Source organism: Salvelinus alpinus, chromosome 38 (genome assembly GCF_045679555.1).
Source record: "Salvelinus alpinus chromosome 38, SLU_Salpinus.1, whole genome shotgun sequence".
Lineage (NCBI taxonomy): Eukaryota > Metazoa > Chordata > Actinopteri > Salmoniformes > Salmonidae > Salvelinus > Salvelinus alpinus.
In genome coordinates, this window is record NC_092123.1 from 10,363,396 (window position 1) to 10,384,122 (window position 20,727).

The window sequence follows — 20,727 nt, forward strand, 5'->3', positions numbered from 1 at the left end:
CGTTTTAAAGGACCTGGAGGAGGGTGTTGAAAGAAATCCTAAGCTTTATCCCAGACCTGTATAATGATATCAGCTCAATGTAATAGGCTAATTGCTTAATCGTGTCATTAATTATCTCCAGAAAAGCATGAAATGAGTTGCTGCTGCAAACACTATTATTCGGGAGGCAATGAGACAAAAGATCTGTGATATGGTCTCATCAGAACAGATTCATAATATTCTGTCAATTGCCTGAACTTTAATTTAAATGAATAAACTTTATTAATGCATCAGGTGGAGTAAATATTTATATGATGTAATAATGTTAGTATATAACTGATTTTTTAAAAATCCAGCTGTAATGAACTAAAACATTACATTGGACAAGGCAGTCTTTCCCTCGTTAGATTTTCCAGGCGGGCGCAAAAGCTTCCACGCCCCCTGGCATCGAAAATGCAAATGGAAACCTGTGGAAGCCAAACCCTTATTTGGCAACAAAGCTAGCCGTTGAAACCCGTGTCAGATATGCATTGGTAGGGAAAACACTAATATTGAGTCAGAAGATGTTGTTGGGGCATTGTGTCCTGTCTTGACCTAGGTCTAAAGAACCAGTCTGGAACCAGTTTATAATGGACTGGATGAAACCAGTTTCCCTGTTTTTGTTGTCTCTCATTTGAACATGTCTCAATCTTAATGTACTTCTTGAGACTGGAACACTGTTTACTCTCTGCCATAGAAATATAATGATATGGTCAAGGAAGCCTCTTTTTATGCTTTTGATTAAATAAAAGTAGGAATGGGAAAAATTGCCTCATGCTGCAGTATTTGTACACCCTCTGCAGATCTAGGATTCATCTCGATATGACATTAATGCATTTAAGGGGAATTATGACTTCCTCTCTGCTCTCAGTAAATTACCCATAAAATCTGAGTGCACATTAATTAAATATTGTGTCAAGATTGAATCGGTCTGGTGGTTTATGTGGTGCATTGAACATTGTTTATTCGTTTGAGTAGATGGGAATTTGGACTGAAGAGAGAGAAGCACTGAACTAAACAATTCCAGCCAACCTGTTTCCACGCTTTCCTTTTGTGAGACGAGAGTTATAAAGTTTATAACTATCTGGATTGACGAAAACCCATCTTTCATAAAGCACGTTGATGAGGAAGTTAAGAAATTAAGAATTAAAAGGAGCTTATTTTATAGGAAAAATTCATTAAATAGCATAAAACAAATGATTTAGTCAACGTTCATACCGGTTATAGACTACGGCGTTATTGTATATCTGAATGCAGCTGCCACTGTATTGAAGCTATTAGACACAGTTTATCATAGCAAACTACACTTTATTACAGGCGATAGGTTCAGTACACATCACTGTATTCTGTATCAGAAAGTACAGTAGGCTGGTCCTCTTTGAAGTCTCGTAGATCGATGGATTTTACTCGTTGTTTCTAAAGCCCTCCTGCATAAACTTCCACCATACCTTACTTCATTGTTAACTTAGACGTACAAGAGATCAGATCACACCCGGTCTCAGGGATGGCTAACTCTAGAGTTCCCTTCCATCTCCACTGAGTTAGGTCAATCTGCTTCAACTTTTTTTGCACCTTACTTGTGGAATGATCTCCAAGGCTCTCTAAAATTGGATGAATTGGTGCCTCTTGGGCAATTCAAAAGGCTGATTGAGGACCTTTTTACTGAAGAATGTGTTTTCAATGATTATGTATTGCTTTTTGTGTATATCGATGTGTATACAGGGCTTATCTGTGAAAGAGACCTTGATCTCAGGACACAACATCGGGAGTGTGTGTATTGGTTGGACTCCCTGAGTTGTGCATCGTTCTGGTGGGTGGCTACAAAAAATAGCCATTTTATTTCTTTTTTATTTCACCTTTTATTTAACCAGGTAGGCCAGTTGAGAACAAGTTCTCATTTACAACTGTGACCTGCTAAGATAAAGCAAAGCAGTGCGACAACAACACAGAGTTACACATAAACAAACGTACAGACAATAGAAAAATCTATAAACAGTGTGTGCAAATGTAGAAGAGTAGGGAGGTAAGGCAATAAATAGGCCATGGAGGTGAAATAATTACAATTTAGCATTAACACTGGAGTAATAGATGTGCAGATGATGATGTGCAGGTAGAGATATTGGGTGCAAAAGAGCAAGAGGGTAAGTAATAATATGGGGATGAGGTAGTTGGGTGTGCTATTTACAGATTGGCTGTGTACAGGTACAGTGATTGGTAAGCTGCTCTAACAGCTGATGCTTAAAGTTAGAGAGGGATATATATAAGACTCCAGCTTCAGTGATTTTTGCAATTCCAGTCATTGGCAGCAGAGAACTGGAAGGAAAGGTGGCCAAAGGAAGTGTTGGCTTTGGGGATGACCAGTTAAATATACCTGCTAGAGCGCGTGCTAACGGTGGGTGTTGCTATGTTGACCAGTGAGCTGAGATAAGGCGGGGCTTTACCTAGCAAGGACTTATAGATGACCTGGAGCCAGTGGGTTTGGCAATGAATATGTAGCGAGGGCCAGCCAACGAGAGCATACAGGTCGCAGTGGTGGGTAGTATATGGGGCTTTGGTGACAAAACGGATGGCACTGTGATAGACTACATCCAATTTGCTGAGTAGAGTGTTGGAGGCTATTTTGTAAATTACATCGCCGAAGTCAAGGATCGGCGGGATAGTCAGTTTTACGAGGGTATGTTTGGCAGCATGAGTGAAGGAGGCTTTGTTCAGAAATAGGAAGCTGATTCTAGATGTCATTTTGGATTGGAGATGCTTAATGTGAGTCTGGAAGTAGAGTTTACAGTCGAACCAGGCACCTAGAATATGTGGACAAATACAAATACCTAAGTCAGAACCGTCCAGAGTAGTGATGCTAGTCGGACGGGAGTGTGCGGGCAGCGATCGGTTGAAGACCATGCACTTAGTTTTACTAGTGTTTAAAAGCAGTTGGAGGCCACGGAAGAAGTGTTGTATGGCACCGAAGCTCGTTTGGAGGTTTGTTAGCACAGTGTCCAAAGAAGCGCCAGATGTGTACAGAATGGTGTCGTCTGCGTAGAGGTGGATTAGAGAATCACCAGCAGCAAGAGCGACATCATTGATATATACAGAGAAAAGAGTCGGCCCGAGAAGTGAACCCTGTGGCACCCCCATAGAGACTGCCAGAGGTCCGGATAACAGGCCCTCCGATTTGACACACTGAACTCTATCTGAGAAGTAGTAGTCGAGAACCATAACACAGTATAGCTGGCTTAAGCCCAAAAAAACCTGTCAACAAAATAATATTTATAATCTCTAGGAACTCTACTACACCAGACATAAAGTGATAGCGAGGGACACATTTCACTTTGTGTATGGTAAGTATAGTTCCTCGAGATTATAAAAGCATTACATCACATCATGTGGTTACTTGGCAATGGTAATATAGTATATGTAAGGTCACTATAATTACAACATGCATGCATTTCTTACATCTGTCATCAGCTCACATCAGTGTTGTGGGATTTGTGCATGTGGACTGTGATGTGATAATGTGTAATGTCACTAGGCCAAGAGCGAGCACACAGCTGCATAGAAATATGGATTAGTCTGCCCATCTGTCAGTCCGTCTCTAAGCAAATGAAAATCTCTGTGGATTTGTACACCACGTATCAGAAAATGATGGGAAAGTCATTTTAGTGCGTTGTCTCCAATATAATGTATTTTCTTTGGAAGTATTGCTTTCATTCGACTCTTTGAATGCACCAATTTGTAAGTCGCTCTGGATAAGAGCGTCTGCTAAATGACTTAAATGTAATGTAAATGTTTTGTAATATCATTTTTTTTGCGTAGTTTCAAAATACTGTACAGTATGTTTAAAACTCTCATGTTGATTTTATGGAGCTCCCATCTATGAATTTTGAGTGGTTACATTTCCCAAGCCCCATCTCAGTTTACCAAACAAAGTGACAGGGTCAGGCTGTTGAAATTACAGATTGTGTCTTTAAAAAAAAAAAACTTCAGTTGATGTTGACCCACTTTGCTCACTGAACCAAGTTTATTAAACATCTGGGCTGGTTCCTCATTTTACAATCGTGCAAATTAGTCTGAATTTGAATTGTATTTATTAACTGATAATGGTTCTCTTAGTTTGCTTGGTCTGCTGTTGTCTGTTTTGTCTACTCACTCAGTATGTTTAGGCTGCAATTATTGAAACGGGGAAGTTGTTTGTAGGTCGGTCTCTTGAAAGACGAAGCTTGGCTGACGATGAGGGTCACTGAAATAATGAGCACACAGGTTGGCACCTTATTTCCTTTTATGGTGCACTTCATTTGACCAGAATCCTATCGGCCCTGGTCAAAAGTAGTGCACTATATAGGAAATAGGGGGCCATTTTAGGACACAGTCACAGTTTGTCTCCATGCTCATCATGTACCACGCATCGGCTCATGTAGACATTTGCGGACATGAGTGAGGACATGACTCGGCTAACACAGTTGGTATCTGTAAAGCGCTGTGACTGCTATCTACGCTTTGCTCACTCCCTATGGGTGCCTCTGTGGAGAATGAACGTGTCAGGCTTTCACATGCATATTTCAACTCTCATGTTTCATTTTGAAACGTTTTGCTTAGGGAATGAAGACCGAGTCAAATTATCTTTTTTTTTTGTTGCAGACAGGTGGTAACGATGACTGGGGAGTTGGGGACTATAAAACAGTAAAATTACAACCATACGTCAATTCTGTTCTGTAACAGTAGCTTTTAATAAAGGTGGGTGTCTAGAAAAGGATCTGAACCAAAGAACTTGGATAAGTAATAGAGGTCGACCGATTATCATTTTTCAACGCCGATACCGATTATTGGAGGACCAAAAAAGCCGATACCGATTAATCGGCCATTTTTTAAAAAAAAATTTTGTAATAATGACAATTACAACAATACTGAATGAACACTTATTTTAACTTAATATAATACATCAATAAAATCTATTTAGCCTCAAATAAATAATGAAACATGTTCAATTTTGTTTAAATAATGCAAAAACGAAGTGTTGGAGAAGAAGGTAAAAGTGCAATATGTGCCATGTAAGAAGGCTAACGTTTAAGTTCCTTGCTCAGAACATGAGAACATATGAAAGCTGGTAGTTCCTTTTTAACATGAGTCTTCAATATTCCCAGGTAAGAAGTTTTAGGTTGTAGTTATTATAGGACTATTTCTCTCTATACGATTTGTATTTCATATACCTTTGACTATTGGATGTTCTTATAGGCACTTTAGTATTGCCAGTGTAACAGTATAGCTTCCATCCCTCTTATAGCTTCCATCCCTCTTCGCAATGCTTGAAGCATTGCGAAGAGCTGCTGGCAAAACGCACAAAGGTGCTGTTTGAATGAATGCTTACGAGCCTGCTGGTGCCTACCATCGCTCAGTCAGACTGCTCTATCAAATCATAGACTTAATTATAACATAATAACACACAGAAATACGAGCCTTAGGTCATTAATATGGTCGAATCTGGAAACTATCATCTCGAAAACAAAACGTTTATTCTTTCAGTGAAATACGCAGCCGTTCCGTATTTTGTCTAACGGGTGGCATCCATAAGTCTAAATATTTCTGTTACATTGCACAACCTTCAATGTTATGTCATAATTACGTAAAATTCTGGCAAATTAGTTCGCAATGAGCCAGGCGGCCCAAACTGTTGCATACACTCTGACTCTGCGTGCAATGAACGCAAGAGAAGTGACACAATTTCACTTGGTTAATATTGCCTGCTAACCTGGATTTCTTTTAGCTAAATATGCAGGTTTAAAAATATATACTTCTGTGTATTGATTTTAAGAAATGCTTTGATGTTTATGGTTAGGTACACGTTGGAGCAACGACAGTCCTTTTTCGCGAATGCGCACTGCATCAATTTATATGCAACGCAGGACACGCTAGATAAACTAGTAATATCATCAACCATGTGTAGTTATAACTAGTGATTATGATTGATTGATTGTTTTTTATAAGATAAGTTTAATGCTAGCTAGCAACTTACCTTGGCTTCTTACTGCATTCGCGTAACAGGCGGGCTCCTCGTGAGGCAGGTGGTTAGAGCTAGTTAACTAGTTAACCGTAAGGTTGCAAGATTGAATCCCTGAGCTGACAAGGTAAAAATCTGTCGTTCTGCCCCTGAACAAGGCAGTTAACCCACCGTTCCTAGGCCGTCATTGAAAATAAGAATGTGTTCTTAACTGAATTTAAAAAAATATATATATCGGCAAATTGGCGTCCAAAGTTACTGATTTCCGATTGTTATGAAAACTTGAAATCGGCCCTAATTAATCGGCCATTCCGATTAATCGGTCGACCTCTAATAAGTAACTAAGGTATCACCCATACTACCACCACTGTCTTTAAATCAACGTATCTATGTAATAGTAGTATTTTTATCACAGTTTGGCCCAAAACCGAATTCTGATTGTTCTGATGCTGTGAATTGTACTTGCTTTTCTGACAGTAAGTTTATCTATCGCATGGATTTAGCCCACCTATGTTTTCACACCTATTACACTACTTGAATGCAGGCTGTCCACACTCTGCCCTGAACCATGCATTTTAATTTCCCCGTTTTAAGCTGGCTTAATTAATTGCAATGTTCCGTGCCTGTTGGAAAGACAGAATATTTCATTTGTTAACACAAACCTCGTTGTGCTTTGGGCACTCATTGCAAACATGCAGAGGAATGTTCATTGGCTGCGACTTGTAAAACATTAATTAGCTACACACACACACAGATCAGCCATGTGGGGAGATGGCCTACTCTACCTTGTCCAGGTTTGGGAGAGATAGATGGAGTGTGTTTGGTGTTTGGACCGGGGACAGTGTGTTTGGTGTTTGGACCGGGGGCAGTGTGTTTGGTGTTTGGACCGGGGGCAGTGTGTTTGGTGTTTGGACCGGGGGCAGTGTGTTTGGTGTTTGGACTGAGGGCAGTGTGTTTGGTGTTTGGACCTGGGGCAGTGTGTTTGAACCTGGGGCAGTGTGTTTGAACCTGGGGCAGTGTGTTTGGACCGGGGGCAGTGTGTTTGGACCGGGGGCAGTGTGTTTGGTGTTTGGACCGGGGGCAGTGTGTTTGGACCGGGGCAGTGTGTTTGGACCTGGGGCAGTGTGTTTGGACCGGGGGCAGTGTGTTTGGACCGGGGGCAGTGTGTTTGGACCGGGGGCAGTGTGTTTGGTGTTTGGACCTGGGCCAGTGTGTTTGGACCGGGGGCAGTGTGTTTGGACCGGGGACAGTGTGTTTGGACCTGGGGCAGTGTGTTTGGACCTGGGGCAGTGTGTTTGGACCGGGGACAGTGTGTTTGGACCTGGGGAAGTGTGTTTGGACCTGGGGCAGTGTGTTTGGACCTGGGGCAGTGTGTTTGGACCTGGGGCAGTGTGTTTGGACCGGGGGCAGTGTGTTTGGACCTGGGGCAGTGTGTTTGGACCTGGGGCAGTGTGTTTGGACCGGGGGCAATGTGTTTGGACCTGGGGCAGTGTGTTTGGACCTGGGGCAATGTGTTTGGACCCGGGGCAATGTGTTTGGACCTGGGGCAGTGTGTTTGGACCGGGGGCAATGTGTTTGGACCTGGGGCAATGTGTTTCTTTCTCTCTGTCTGTGTTGATGGAGGCTAGGCCGGGCGGTTTCTGCTCAGCGCATAGTGTTTTCTGAGGACACAATCTATTGTGTGCAATTATGTTCAGCCTGATGCAGTGGCAGCTCCACTCCAGGGCTCTGTCCCAAATGGTACTCTATTCCCGACATAGTGCACTGCTTTGGACCAGAGTCATATGGGCCCTGGTCAAAAGTACTGCACTATATAGGGTGTCATTTGGGACAAAGTCCAACTTTCCAGTTGATTTCTTCCTTGTCTTACGCAGCGGCGCTCCCTCCCAGCATCTGCTTATCTCCGCCCCACGTAGCCGTGTAGAGCAGACAAAACGCTGCAGCTTCCCTTTCTCCCTCACGCCAACTCTCCTCCCCATCCCTTCCCTCGCTCCCTGACCACGGCGCCGCACACAGGCCTGTTTCCCTCCACGCTGTCTTTCTGCCGCGATAGGGAGTGACATATCAAATGCGACACGCAGCCAGAGAAATTGCACCGCAGTCGCCGCGCTGACGTGTGACAGACGGGGTGCGATCGCTGTCTTCACGGCTCCACCACCTCATGGCATGTTAATAAGGTTGACGACATTCCGGGATATTCTTGGCGGCGGGAGGAAAGGAAAACATTTCAAGAGCAGAAGGGACATGTCATATTTCAATTTCTTAGTAGCTACTAATGATGTGACAAAATGTCTCGCAAGTCAAAATTGATCAACTGTTTTGTGACAAGATCTTCGGTCATACCAATAAACAATATGTTAAGCATGTTGGATTTAAAAAAAAAGCTGAGTTCTATGCAAACTACTGAAATTGAAACCAATGCCAAAATGTGTGTTGCACTTGCAAGTCAACATCGATCAACCGTGAGATCTTACGAATCGTTACACTTTATTCAGTTGCTTTGAGCTGCGTAGAGCCATGGAGGCCCTGGTCAAAAGTAGTACTCCATAGGGAATAGGGTTCCATTAGGGATGCAGCCTTGATGTCCTCATGGCTGCTGGAGGGTAAATATCAGATAAACACCATTAGGACACTGAAATGCCAAGCCCTGCATACCAAGTCCTGAAATGCTACTGAAACAAACAGAGATGATGTCATTGTGAATGTCAGCTCACTGTGTCCTTTCTATCCCATCTCACCTCTTATTGGCTAGCTACTGGGCTAAGTCCCAATTATCTCTCCTTCCTCCCAAAATATGCATTTGTTCACTTCACTGATTTGAAAGGAGATGAGTGGTATAAGAAACATGGTGGAAACTCCCGCTAGCCCATGCCTCCACCAATCAATCCAATGCTCTTAGATTTGTGAGAAGTAGTGAACGAGTGCACACTTCAGGAAGGAGACATTATTGGGACACACCTATTGTGAATGCCAGTTTACGTTAGTGTCTTTTCAATCCCATCGTCCATCCCACCTTCTTTTGGCTAGCTACCGGAGTCAGGAGATGTCGTTAGAAATGCACAGACCAAAATGAAGCAGCAAGGTCATTCTCAGACACCCGCCAGCTCAGTTATACATTTAAATGAGTCCTTTAACGGACAGCATGAAATCCAATGACTTAATGGGGTCGCTGAAATAAGCTGATCCTCTCCCCTTGTTTTTCATTTTTCAGAGGAAAGCCAATAAGAACGGGCCGTCTCAGTATACAAGGCATACTCAGATTACTCACGCCATAACGATATATTGATTAGCCTAGTTATGAAGACAAAAATAGAAAAGCATTTTCTTTGACCGGGACTGTGGAGAGCGACTCACTGGTATGATATCACTATGCGGTAATTTCCTCCTTGTCCTTCAAAAAGTCAATCTGAGATTTGAAAATGACGATTCATGAGATCAATTAAAATGATAGGAAAATGAAAGGGAAATATAGATAACACTGTACTGTATATTTTAGCCTCAAGTTAAGTTAGCTGGTTAGCAGTAAGACTGATATGAGGTATCTATGCTTCATGCTATATTGTGTTTCCCTATTACAGATCTGAAGAAGACCCTGGCGGTGCTCCTGGACAACATCATGGTACGGCTGGGCAAGCTGGAGTCCAAGGTGGAGAACATCTACAACAGCACGGGGGCTAACCTGACCAACGGCACCAGCACGGCCACCCCCAGCGCCTCCAATGCGGAGAAGGTCAACGTGGCAGGTGAGGCTCACTCTCTCCCTCACTAGCTTATTTTTTTTCTCCCGAAGATAGCTGAATCTTCATTTATTGAAGACATTCAAAAACAAGACATTGCTCCTTGAAAATCCCCAGTCCTAGTTCTGGAACATGTCAAAGTAACAAGACATAGACCTATAGCAGGGGTGTCTAGCTCAATTCCTGGAGTTGCTGAGTGTCTGCGGGTTTTCGCTCCTCCCTTGTACTTGATTGACCAATTTTAAGGTCATTTATTAGTTAGGAGCTCACCTGGTTTTCTAGGTCTGGACACAAATTGAAAGAAAATAACAAAAACAAACTAGCAGACACTCAGTTCTCCAGTGAATCTGATGGGAACTTAGGTGAATAGTGTCATTTATGCTGGTAAGAATAGAGTTGTGCTCTGAGCCTGCATTGAAATGGCTCTATTCACCCTAGTTACCCCTCTGTCCTTGTGTGGCGACAGAATATGGTCGGAATTAGATTATGACGATTGAGTTACAAAGTGAGCGTTCTACTCTTGAGAGAGCTAGGCCCATTCCGCTCAGGCTTCAGAACGTTTCTTAAACAAAATAAAGAATGTTTAACTCGGGCCTCCTTTCTGTGTTAGGATAATTTAATATATTTTTTAGTAAGTATACTGCTGCCATCTTGGGCTGTATCAGTGACAGTTCCCTGCTAGCTGTGTCGGGGAGGACATTGTGGTCCTTCTGCACTGCAGCAACCGCCACTTCCTGTGCAACAGCGATAACGACATGGAGGTTATCTCCCATACCACATTAACGGTGCACTGATATCTCAATCCCACCCTTTGTTAACCAATGGAATGCTCTGGCTTCGGACTAGTCAAAGGAAAGAGACCATACTGGTTGTCTTGACTTCTAACCTGTTAATAGACACACGTATAATTTGGCAGTGTGGTTTGCCCTAACAGTCTGAGTTGTCCCTGAAACACCGCTCCTCCTCTCCACGTCTGTCCTGTGTGGCAGGCAGCCCTGCCAACCCATTTGCTGCTTTCCCCTGGACCATGTGGTGCTGGGAAGGCAATTACCCAGATAGGATCTGGACAGTGAGGGGATCACACATGTATTTCGAGAGGCTGCTAGCTATCAAGGTGGAGAACCCAGGGCCCCAGGAAGAGGTGTAGTGCTCCCCCCTTACCCTGCTGCCACACTGTCTCTGTCAGACAGTTTGTGCCCTGCTCAGCCATGGAGAGATGCCTCTGTTCTGACTATCAGACCTAACTACCGCTAATGTACTGCCTAGACAAAATATGCTGCTTTAACTTCTCTAGGATAGGGGGCAGCATTTTCACGTTTGGATGAAAAGCATACCCGAATTCAACTGCCAGCTACTCATCCCCAGAAGATAAGATATGCATATTATTAGTAGATTTGGATAGAAAACACTCTGAAGTTTCTAAAACTGTTTGAATCATGTCTGTGAGTATAACATAACTTATTTAGCAGGCAAAACCCCGAGGACAAACCATTCAGATTATTTTTTTTGAGGTCACTCTCTTTTCAATGGGTTTTCATTGGGAATCCAGATTTCTAATTGACCTTCTTGCAGTTCCTACCGCTTCCACTGGATGTCAACAGTCTTTAGAAATTGGTTGAGGTTTCTTCCTTTGTGTAATGAAGAAGTACGGCCATCTTGAACGAGGGTCACTTGAAGTGTACTGTTAGATAGAGGCGCGTGACCAGAAAGCTAGCTACAGTTTGTTTTAATCCTGTATTGAACACAGATCATCCCGTCTTCAATTTTAGCGATTATTTACGTGAAAAAATACCTAAAGTTGTATTACAAAAGTAGTTTGAAATGTTTTGGCAAAGTTTACAGGTAACTTTTGAGATATTTTGTAGTTGGAACCGGTGTTTTTCTGGATCAAACGCGCCAAATAAATTGACATTTTGGATATATATCGACGGAATTAATCGAACAAAAGGACCATTTGTGATGTTTATGTTGTTGGAGTGCCAACAACAGAAACTCGTCAAAGGTAAGGCATGAATTATATTTTTTATTTCTGCGTTTTGTGTCGCCCCTGCAGGGTTGAAATATGCTTCTCTCTCTTTGTTTACTATGGTGCTATCCTCAGATAATAGCATCGTTTGCTTTCGCCGAAAATCCTATTTGAAATCTGACATGTTGGCTCACAACAAGTGTAGCTTTAATTTGGTGTATTGCATGTGTGATTTCATGAAAGTTAGATTTTTATAGTAATTTATTTGAATTTGGCGCTCTGCATTTTTACTGGCTTTTGGCCAAGTGGGACGTTAGCGTCCCACATATCCCAGAGAAGTTAATCACTGTAAATATGCACATTTTGGTATAATCATGAAGTAAACATCTTTATCTCCCGAATTCAATTGTCGCAACTAGATAGCTTTACAAAGTGTTCATTTTAAAACACGTTTCCATCTGACAAAATGCGCTACCATGACATCTCTATTGGGGGTAGCACATTTTTAGTGGGTAGGTCAGTTTCTCAGAATACCTCTCTTCACTAAAGCTACAGCCCAGATGAGCAGGGAGCAAACGAACATGTCACGTCTGGCCAGTGCCCGACCCACCTCACAGCTGTGTATGGATGTGGCTGAGTCACCACAACCAGTCAGTCGGAACTCAGAGGGCAACGCCTAGTCCCTTCCTACCTGCTCTCGGAGGTCTTTGACAATGCTTCCTCCATGTAGACTAAATAAAAACGAAATCAACACTTGTTAGGCTTATCTGTTTTGCTGGCACTGGCACAGTTTGGATTTGAGACCAATTCTGCAATTGAATGACCTAACTCATGGAGCCATAGGCTTGTCAGACTGTTGGTGGAGGAGGACCCTTTAACGCATCAGAAAGATGTTCCATCGGAGAAACACAAAATGATGTCAGGTCATGTGACCAGGGAGAGTCTGCAGTGGCCACTCTGCTTCCTTTCAGTAATGAGCAATTGTGAGGTCAGATAAGGAAGTTCATGCGAGTATGTTGTAGTGTCCCTCTTTGTTTGCAGGCTAAGTTACACATTGTATTGTGTAGGCCTAAGTCTGTTTTTTTAAATTCCAAGTCAGTTTTATTTCTCTCTATTTTATGTGGGTGTTTAATGAGAACATGGCTTCACTGTCCTTTTGCAGACCTATTTACACACGGTTTGATCTTTGTATGTTTTATAGTGTAGTGGCGATGTTGCATCCTTCATTTGATGGCAACTTTTAACCAACTGTGGTCTCTGTTAGCCTACTTCTGCATATCAGACCTCTTAATATCTATCTAGAGTCTCCCCTTGGCTACTTTTTGTTTTCACATACTATAGCTGACTGTCCTATAGCCCATAGTGCACAAATGTGGTAGGAAGTTGCTTACAAAGTAAAGTAAGACATTTAAATGAAACATTTCCTAGTGTTTCCTTGTTTGGGGGCACAGTACTGCTCAGGGCCATTGGTGGTTTGCAGACTACTGCGCAAGCCTCCTCCAGACTCTAACATTATTCTGTGACAAATAGCATTACCCGTAGATAAAACCCACACAATACATTCAGTCAACCTTCTTGTTTGTTTGATTATGAGAACAATTTCCAGTAAGCTAAAGCAGAAAAGCCACATAGCATGAATACCTTTTGAGTTCCTTTACCAGGATTCTATGCTATGACAATGCTATTCAGGCCTAGTTTTCACAAATGCTTGTCTTTAGTGTGGATGTCAGTCTGCCATCATCTTTTTCCGTGTTGGTGGGGAAGCATAGCATAACTACTTCTGTTGTCCTATATTATTACTATGTCTTCCAATCTATACTGAACTGAAATATAAACGCAACATGCAACAATTTCGAAGATTTTACTGAGTTACAGTTCATATGAGGAAATCAGTCAATTGACATGAATTCATTAGGCCCACTCCGCCTCAGATGATCCCGCAGGTGAAGAAGCTTGATGTGGAGGTCCTGGGATGGCGTGGTTACATGTGGTCTGCGGTTGTGAGGCTGGTTGGATGTACTGACAAATTCTCGAAAATGACATTGGAGGCAGCTTATGGTAGAGAAATTAACATTCAGTTCTCTGGCAATAACACTGGTGGACATGCAGTCATCATACCAATTGCACTCTCCCTTCAAACTTGAGACATCTGTGGCATTGTTTTTTCAGCTCATGAAACAGGACCAACACTTTACATGTTGCGTTTATATTTGTATTCAGTATATTTTCTTCTATAAGCTCTGAACATCTTCTTACTCCATGTTACATTAGGGGTGTTGCTGGGCTCAAATGTGAGAGCGTCAGAGCATTTCACTGTTTTAAATTACATTTATTTGACAGGGACAGTTCACATTCCCCAACATTTCAGTAAATATGACAGATTTAGCTAGCAGGCTAGTTTCCATCTGTAGTCACTTGAACTCTAGAAGGTCATCTTTAAGAAGTGAATCTGAGAGGTCCTTATCGGGTGGGCCTAAATAGCTGCCTGGGTCTCCTCTCTGTCCAGAGCCACTTGATCTGAGTTCTGAGGGAAAGGCCATCACTCGCCTGGTCTGAGCTTCTGATACCTGGCACATCCACTACACTATCTGGCTGCCACCATTCAGCTCAGCTGGGCCAGAGACACGGAGGATCACAGAGGCTCTTAACAGCACAAGGATGGCTCAATCTTGATTTTCGATCAGCGGGAGAGGATTGATTCAGCCGTACTCAGAACAGCCTTGGTGTGGACATTTGTCTGTCTGCTTCATGTTGATGCAGCCATTCACCAAGCAGTGTTTTCCTCTGAGTGTTAGCGTAGCGCGTTAGCTATCGCTCTGCTGAAATGCAATCATGCTGGTAGAGGGAGGAGGGGATGGGGTGATGAAGGGGGGATGTAAGAGGATGAAAAGCCAGGTGCTGGGCTCCTGGGATCTGGCTGGTTCTCTTCTCGTCTCTCCCCCTAGCAGGCTGCCGTTGAAAGGTGTGGATGTTGCTTTTGACACGGCCGCAAGTTGGGCCTTCTGTGTAATTTGTAACGAGTAGGCTGTTGTTTTTGAGACGCTGCTGGCTGTGAATGCGGACAGAACAGCCCTTTTTCGCCTCAGAATGGCACATCTCTTTGTCTTCTTAATCTTTGTCATCGATCGCTTCACCCCCGACCTAGGACAGACGATGCCGACAATGGACGGAGGGCTAAGGTTTCAGTGATGCCACACGGGACAATGACACCGCTGCCTCCCTGTGTACGGTAACCCTAATGCATCACGGCGCAGCTCAGGCAGGAGTATAATACTGCTTACAATTTAATCTTGCAGACTGTTGCTGTCACAGAGAATGCTTCTCTCTCTGAGGAAGGAATAAGGCACTAAAGTCATACGTCATCAGAGTGCGCAGCTGAACACTATGCTGGAAAATACTCGGTTTGTTAGTTTTGATTAAAACGAAACCGCTATTAATTAAATACGAATACCAAACGTGTTTTTGCGTGGATTCTGCGTGCTGGCTGTACTACAGACACCTGTCATCGGCGTGGGAAAGACTCATTGTTATCTTTTCGTAAAAACAACTGGTTTCAGTAATGAGCCGGGCTGGAAACTAAGGAGATCCTGAGGGAAATCGATGAGTACCAACAGCTTTACGCTATGGAGAAACAACATACTCCATCATGGAAAGATCCGACTACCTCACAAAATAACTACAGACAGACTATTTACTTAGCGTTGAAGTAGAGGCAAGTGCTCTGGTTGGAATCCATGCAACACTGGAAAAGTTGTGTGAGGAGGTAGCAGGGCTGAGGAGTTTGGAGTTTAGCCAGAGTGAAATTCTCACGTTCCAAGGAGAGAACAAGGCACTCACAGCCAAGATAAAAATCCACAATTCCAACATAGATTGTCTACTCAGGGAAAACAGGGTGATGAAGGAGACACTACTAGACATACAAAGTCGTAGCATGCGTGAAAATCCATTTTTTTTCTGGGATTCCTGTGAACGCATCCAATAATCCAGAAGGCGCAATCAGAGAATTCATCCAAGTACACAGACTTGGAGCTCGGAGCTACAAGACCAAGGGTCCCTGACCGATCATTGCAAAATTTGAACATTACCAATAAAAGGAGCTGATCAAAAGCAGGGGAAGGGAGCTTAAAGGGACCAAATTCTGTCTCAATGACCAATTTCCAAGGGAAATGAACGTCGTAGGAGACTGTATCCGGTACAGAGGCAACAGAGGGAGAAGGGTATGCGTGCCTTTCTCATTATGGACAAACTCTCTTATAGATGGACAGCTATTCCCGAGACAGCTCCATAACACCATGGCTGTACTAAATTCTACAGGGACTTCAGGTTATGAAAAAAAGAAAGTTTGGAACTATAAAAATATCAGAACACTATGAAGTGGATATGAACACTCAATTACTACATGCTCGCTTACACTTACGGACTTATACATACATACATACATACATACATACACACACACACACACACACACACACACACACACACACACACACACACACACACACACACACACACACACACACACACACACACACACACACACACACACACACCTGATCTCGCTCTCGTCTCTCACTCTTTCTCTCATTTCTCTTCTCTCACCTCTCTCTCTATGGTTGAACTGTTTTATAATGTAATATGTTTCTTGTTTGTCTATGTTTTTTATGTATTTGTCTACAAGTTTATATGTTTGTTTGTTTACAACAAGCAAGGGGAAGATATCAGAATGGGGCATTGGGGAATAATAACATATTGTACGGAATACATTTGTACTGTAGTGAAGTCGTCTCTAGAGTAATGCAAGGTCTCTCATGATCATGTGAAACGTCAATTGCTATAGAAATGCTAGGATGTGTTTTTCATTGATGTTAAAGGTAATTATGATGCAACTGACAGTGATACGATATGGATTACAATTATCATCATGAATATTAAGGCTATACGCACTACATGTTACACACACAGACACTCAACCATGCAAATTGGCAGAGTTATTATTTATTTGGACAGCACACATGATAGTATTACTCTTATACAGACATCGTACACACTCTCACTAAATCACATCCAATATCATACACATCAACCTACTCAGATTTACTACACACATAATATCTTGTCTCAATATTCTAAAATCTGTGGCATTGGCTCACAGGCAAGGGAATAAAACAAATATTGCTAGAACCTATTTCTTGACTTCTAAATATCAGACATTTGAACGCTCTAATTTTTACCTCTGATGGCAGTAACTTTACAAGCACTAATTATGGTCAATTTGAGAATAGCTGAGAATAGCATCTAGTTACGTGGATGGGGATATTGGAAATTTAATCAAAGTTCACTGGAGGACAACTTATTTTAAGACAAAATAATGTATAACTGAATTTTTCCAGTATAATATAGGTTCAGCAAATCCTCTTATTGTTTGGGATACCTTTAAATGTACCTTCATAGGTCATTCAATATTCATCAATAATTTAAAAAAAGCAGTTTCTGGCTAAAGAGACAAGACTAACAAGGGAAATGCATGAACTAATAGTACAGGTAGATAACAATAAAAACGATACTACGGAGATACAAAATAAGTTAAAAGAAAAACAAAAAGAACTTGAGGAACTTATTCAAGAACGATCTAATGTAATCTATTACAAAATTAAAGCCAACTGGGTGGAATATGGAGAAAAATTCACAAAATTCTTCCTGAATCTCCAATACAGGAACGCTAACAAAAATAATTTGTAGAAACTCGTTACTGAAGACGGAGTCATCAATGATTCTCCGAATTATGTTTTAAAAGGGGAAGCTAAATATTTGTTCTCATTTCTGTCTCATCCTCTCCCACTGAATGAAGATTACGGTAAGAAATTCTTTCCAAAAATATTAACAAATGTACAGAAAGATCAGTGTAAAGGCCAATTTACAGAGGAATAACTTTTTGAGACTATTAAATCCTTTCAATCTGGAAAAACCCCAGGGCTTGATGGCATACCGGTAGAGGTATATCAAGCCTTTTTTGATATACTATACTAAAAGCTCCATTGTTAGATTTGTTTTAACTACTCCTATAGAAATGGTAGTCTGGTAGGCAGGAAGGTCTGATTTCTCTATTATTAAAACAAGACCCAGATGGCAAATATAAAGACCCAGTCTATCTAAAAAACTTGAGGCCCCTTACACTTCAATGTTGTGATGCAAAAATACTAGCAAAATGCATAGCACTCAGAATTAAAAGGGTTTTACCAGGTATTGTTCATCCTGATCAGACAGGTTTTTTACATGGACGATACATTGGAGATAATATAAGACAACTACTAGAAAAAATAGAACAACATGAAACATCAAAGAAGCGAGGCCTGGTATTTATAGCGGATTTTGAAAAGGCATTTGATAAAGTAAGACTGGATTTTATGTATAAATATCAGTTTTTTTTCGGTGATTCTCTTTATGAAATGGGTAAAAGTAATGTATAGCAACCCCAGGTGTAAAATTGTAATTAACGGCTGCTTCTCAGTGTTTTGAATTGTCAAGGGGAGTTAAACAAGGGTGTCCGCTGTCACCATATCTATTCGTTATGGTCATCGAAAAGCTAGCTGTTAAAATCAGATCCAATAACAACATTAGAGGTTTAGAAATCCAAGGCTTAAAAACAAAGGTGTCCATTTACGCTGATGACTCAAGTTCTATATTACGTCCACAAGGTAGATCCCTGCAATGTCTCATTGAAGATCTAGATAACTTTTCTGTATTCTCTGGACTAAAACCTAATTATGATAAGTGTACAATATTACGTATTGGATCTTTTAATAAAATTAAAATGTTACATTACCCTGCAGTTTACCTATAAAATGGGCTGATGGTGAAGTGGACATACTTGGTGTTAATATCACAAAATATATACAGTGGGGAGAACAAGTATTTGATACACTGCCGATTTTGCAGGTTTTCCTACTTACAAAGCATGTAGAGGTCTGTAATTTTTATCATAGGTATACTTCAACTGTGAGAGACGGAATCTAAAACAAAAATCCAGAAAATCACATTGTATGATTTTTAAGTAATTCATTTGCATTTTATTGCATGACATAAGTATTTGATCACCTACCAACCAGTAAGAATTCCGGCTCTCACAGACCTGTTAGTTTTTCTTTAAGAAGCCCTCCTGTTCTCCACTCATTACCTGTATTAACTGCACCTGTTTGAACTCGTTACCTGTATAAAAGACACCTGTCCACACACTCAATCAAACAGACTCCAACCTCTCCACAATGGCCAAGACCAGAGAGCTGTGTAAGGACATCAGGGATAAAATTGTAGACCTGCACAAGGCTGGGATGGGCTACAGGACAATAGGCAAGCAGCTTGGTGAGAAGGCAACAACTGTTGGCGCAATTATTAGAAAATAGAAGAAAATAGAAGAAGTTCAAGATGATGGTCAATCACCCTCGGTCTGGGGCTCCATGCAAGATCTCACCTCGTGGGGCATCAATGATCATGAGGAAGGTGAGGGATCAGCCCAGAACTACACGGCAGGACCTGGTCAATGACCTGAAGAGAGCTGGGACCACAGTCTCAAAGAAAACCATTAGTAACACACTACGCCGTCATGGATTAAAATCCTGCAGCGCACACAAGGTCCCCCTGCTCAAGCAGGCGCATGTCCAGGCCCGTCTGAAGTTTGCCAATGACCATCTGGATGATCCAGAGGAGGAATGGGAGAAGGTCATGTGGTCTGATGATTCAAAAATAGAGCTTTTTGGTCTAAACTCCACTCGCCGTGTTTGGAGGAAGAAGAAGGATGAGTACAACCCCAAGAACACCATCCCAACCGTGAAGCATGGAGGTGGAAACATCATTCTTTGGGGATGCTTTTCTGCAAAGGGGACAGGACGACTGCACCGTATTGAGGGGAGGATGGATGGGGCCATGTATTGCGAGATCTTAGCCAACAACCTCCTTCCCTCAGTAAGAGCATTGATGATGGGTCGTGGCTGGGTCTTCCAGCATGACAACGACCCGAAACACATAGCCAGGGCAACTAAGGAGTGGCTCCGTAAGAAGTATCTCAAGGTCCTGGAGTGGCCTAGCCAGTCTCCAGACCTGAACCCAATAGAAAATCTTTGGAGGGAGCTGAAAGTCCGTATTGCCCAGCGACAGCCCCGAAACCTGAAGGATCTGGAGAAGGTCTGTATGGAGGAGTGGGCCAAAATCCCTGCTGCAGGGTGTGCAAACCTGGTCAAGAACTACAGGTACCAAATATTAAGTTCTGCTTTTCTGATGTATCAAATACTTATGTCATGCAATAAAATGCAAATTAATTACTTAAAAATCATACAATGTGATTTTCTGGATTTTTGTTTTAGATTCCGTCTCTCACAGTTGAAGTGTACCTATGATAAAAATTACAGACCTCTACATGCTTTGTAAGTAGGAAAATATGCAAAATCAGCAGTGTATCAAATACTTGTTCTCCCCACTGTAAATAAGCTCTCAACAATGAATTTCAATAGAAAAAATATCCTATTTATGGAAATATTTCCCTGATTTATCTCCTTAGTCATATCTTAGTTTACTCACTTACTTATTGCGCTGCCTACTCCTGATTTGTTTTTCAAATCATATGAGCAAAAACTATTTTGCTTTATCTGGAACGCTAAACCAGACAAAATAAAACGTGTCTATCTATATAATGAATATGAATTGGGTGGATTGAGATTATTAAATATAAAAGCACTAAACCTCTCTCTAAAAGCTTCACTTATTCAAAAGTTTTTACTTGAACCCTAAATGGTTCTCAAGTAGATTATTAAGAAAAGCTCATCCATTGTTTAAAAATTGCCTTTTTGCCTTTGTGCAGATTGCCATGTCTCATTTTCGATTAATTGAAAATTATACTTTTTCAAAGTATCTCTCTTTTTCAAACAAGCATTGCAAAGCTGGCTACAATTTCAATTTCATCACCCTGAACAAATATTATGGCTGAACTCAAATGTGCTGGATGATAAAATACCTGTATTTTT

General features: G+C 41.7%; 1 protein-coding gene across 1 annotated transcript in view; it reads left to right on the forward strand.

The window, feature by feature from the left end:
• The window catches only part of LOC139566288 (alpha-1,6-mannosylglycoprotein 6-beta-N-acetylglucosaminyltransferase A-like), a 124,271-nt gene that overhangs the window by 23,000 nt on the left and 80,544 nt on the right, over nucleotides 1-20,727 (forward strand). The window contains exon 3 of the mRNA XM_071387367.1: nucleotides 9,586-9,750. Within this exon, the coding sequence (XP_071243468.1) occupies nucleotides 9,586-9,750 (165 nt within the window). The remainder of the gene's footprint in view (nucleotides 1-9,585; nucleotides 9,751-20,727) is intronic.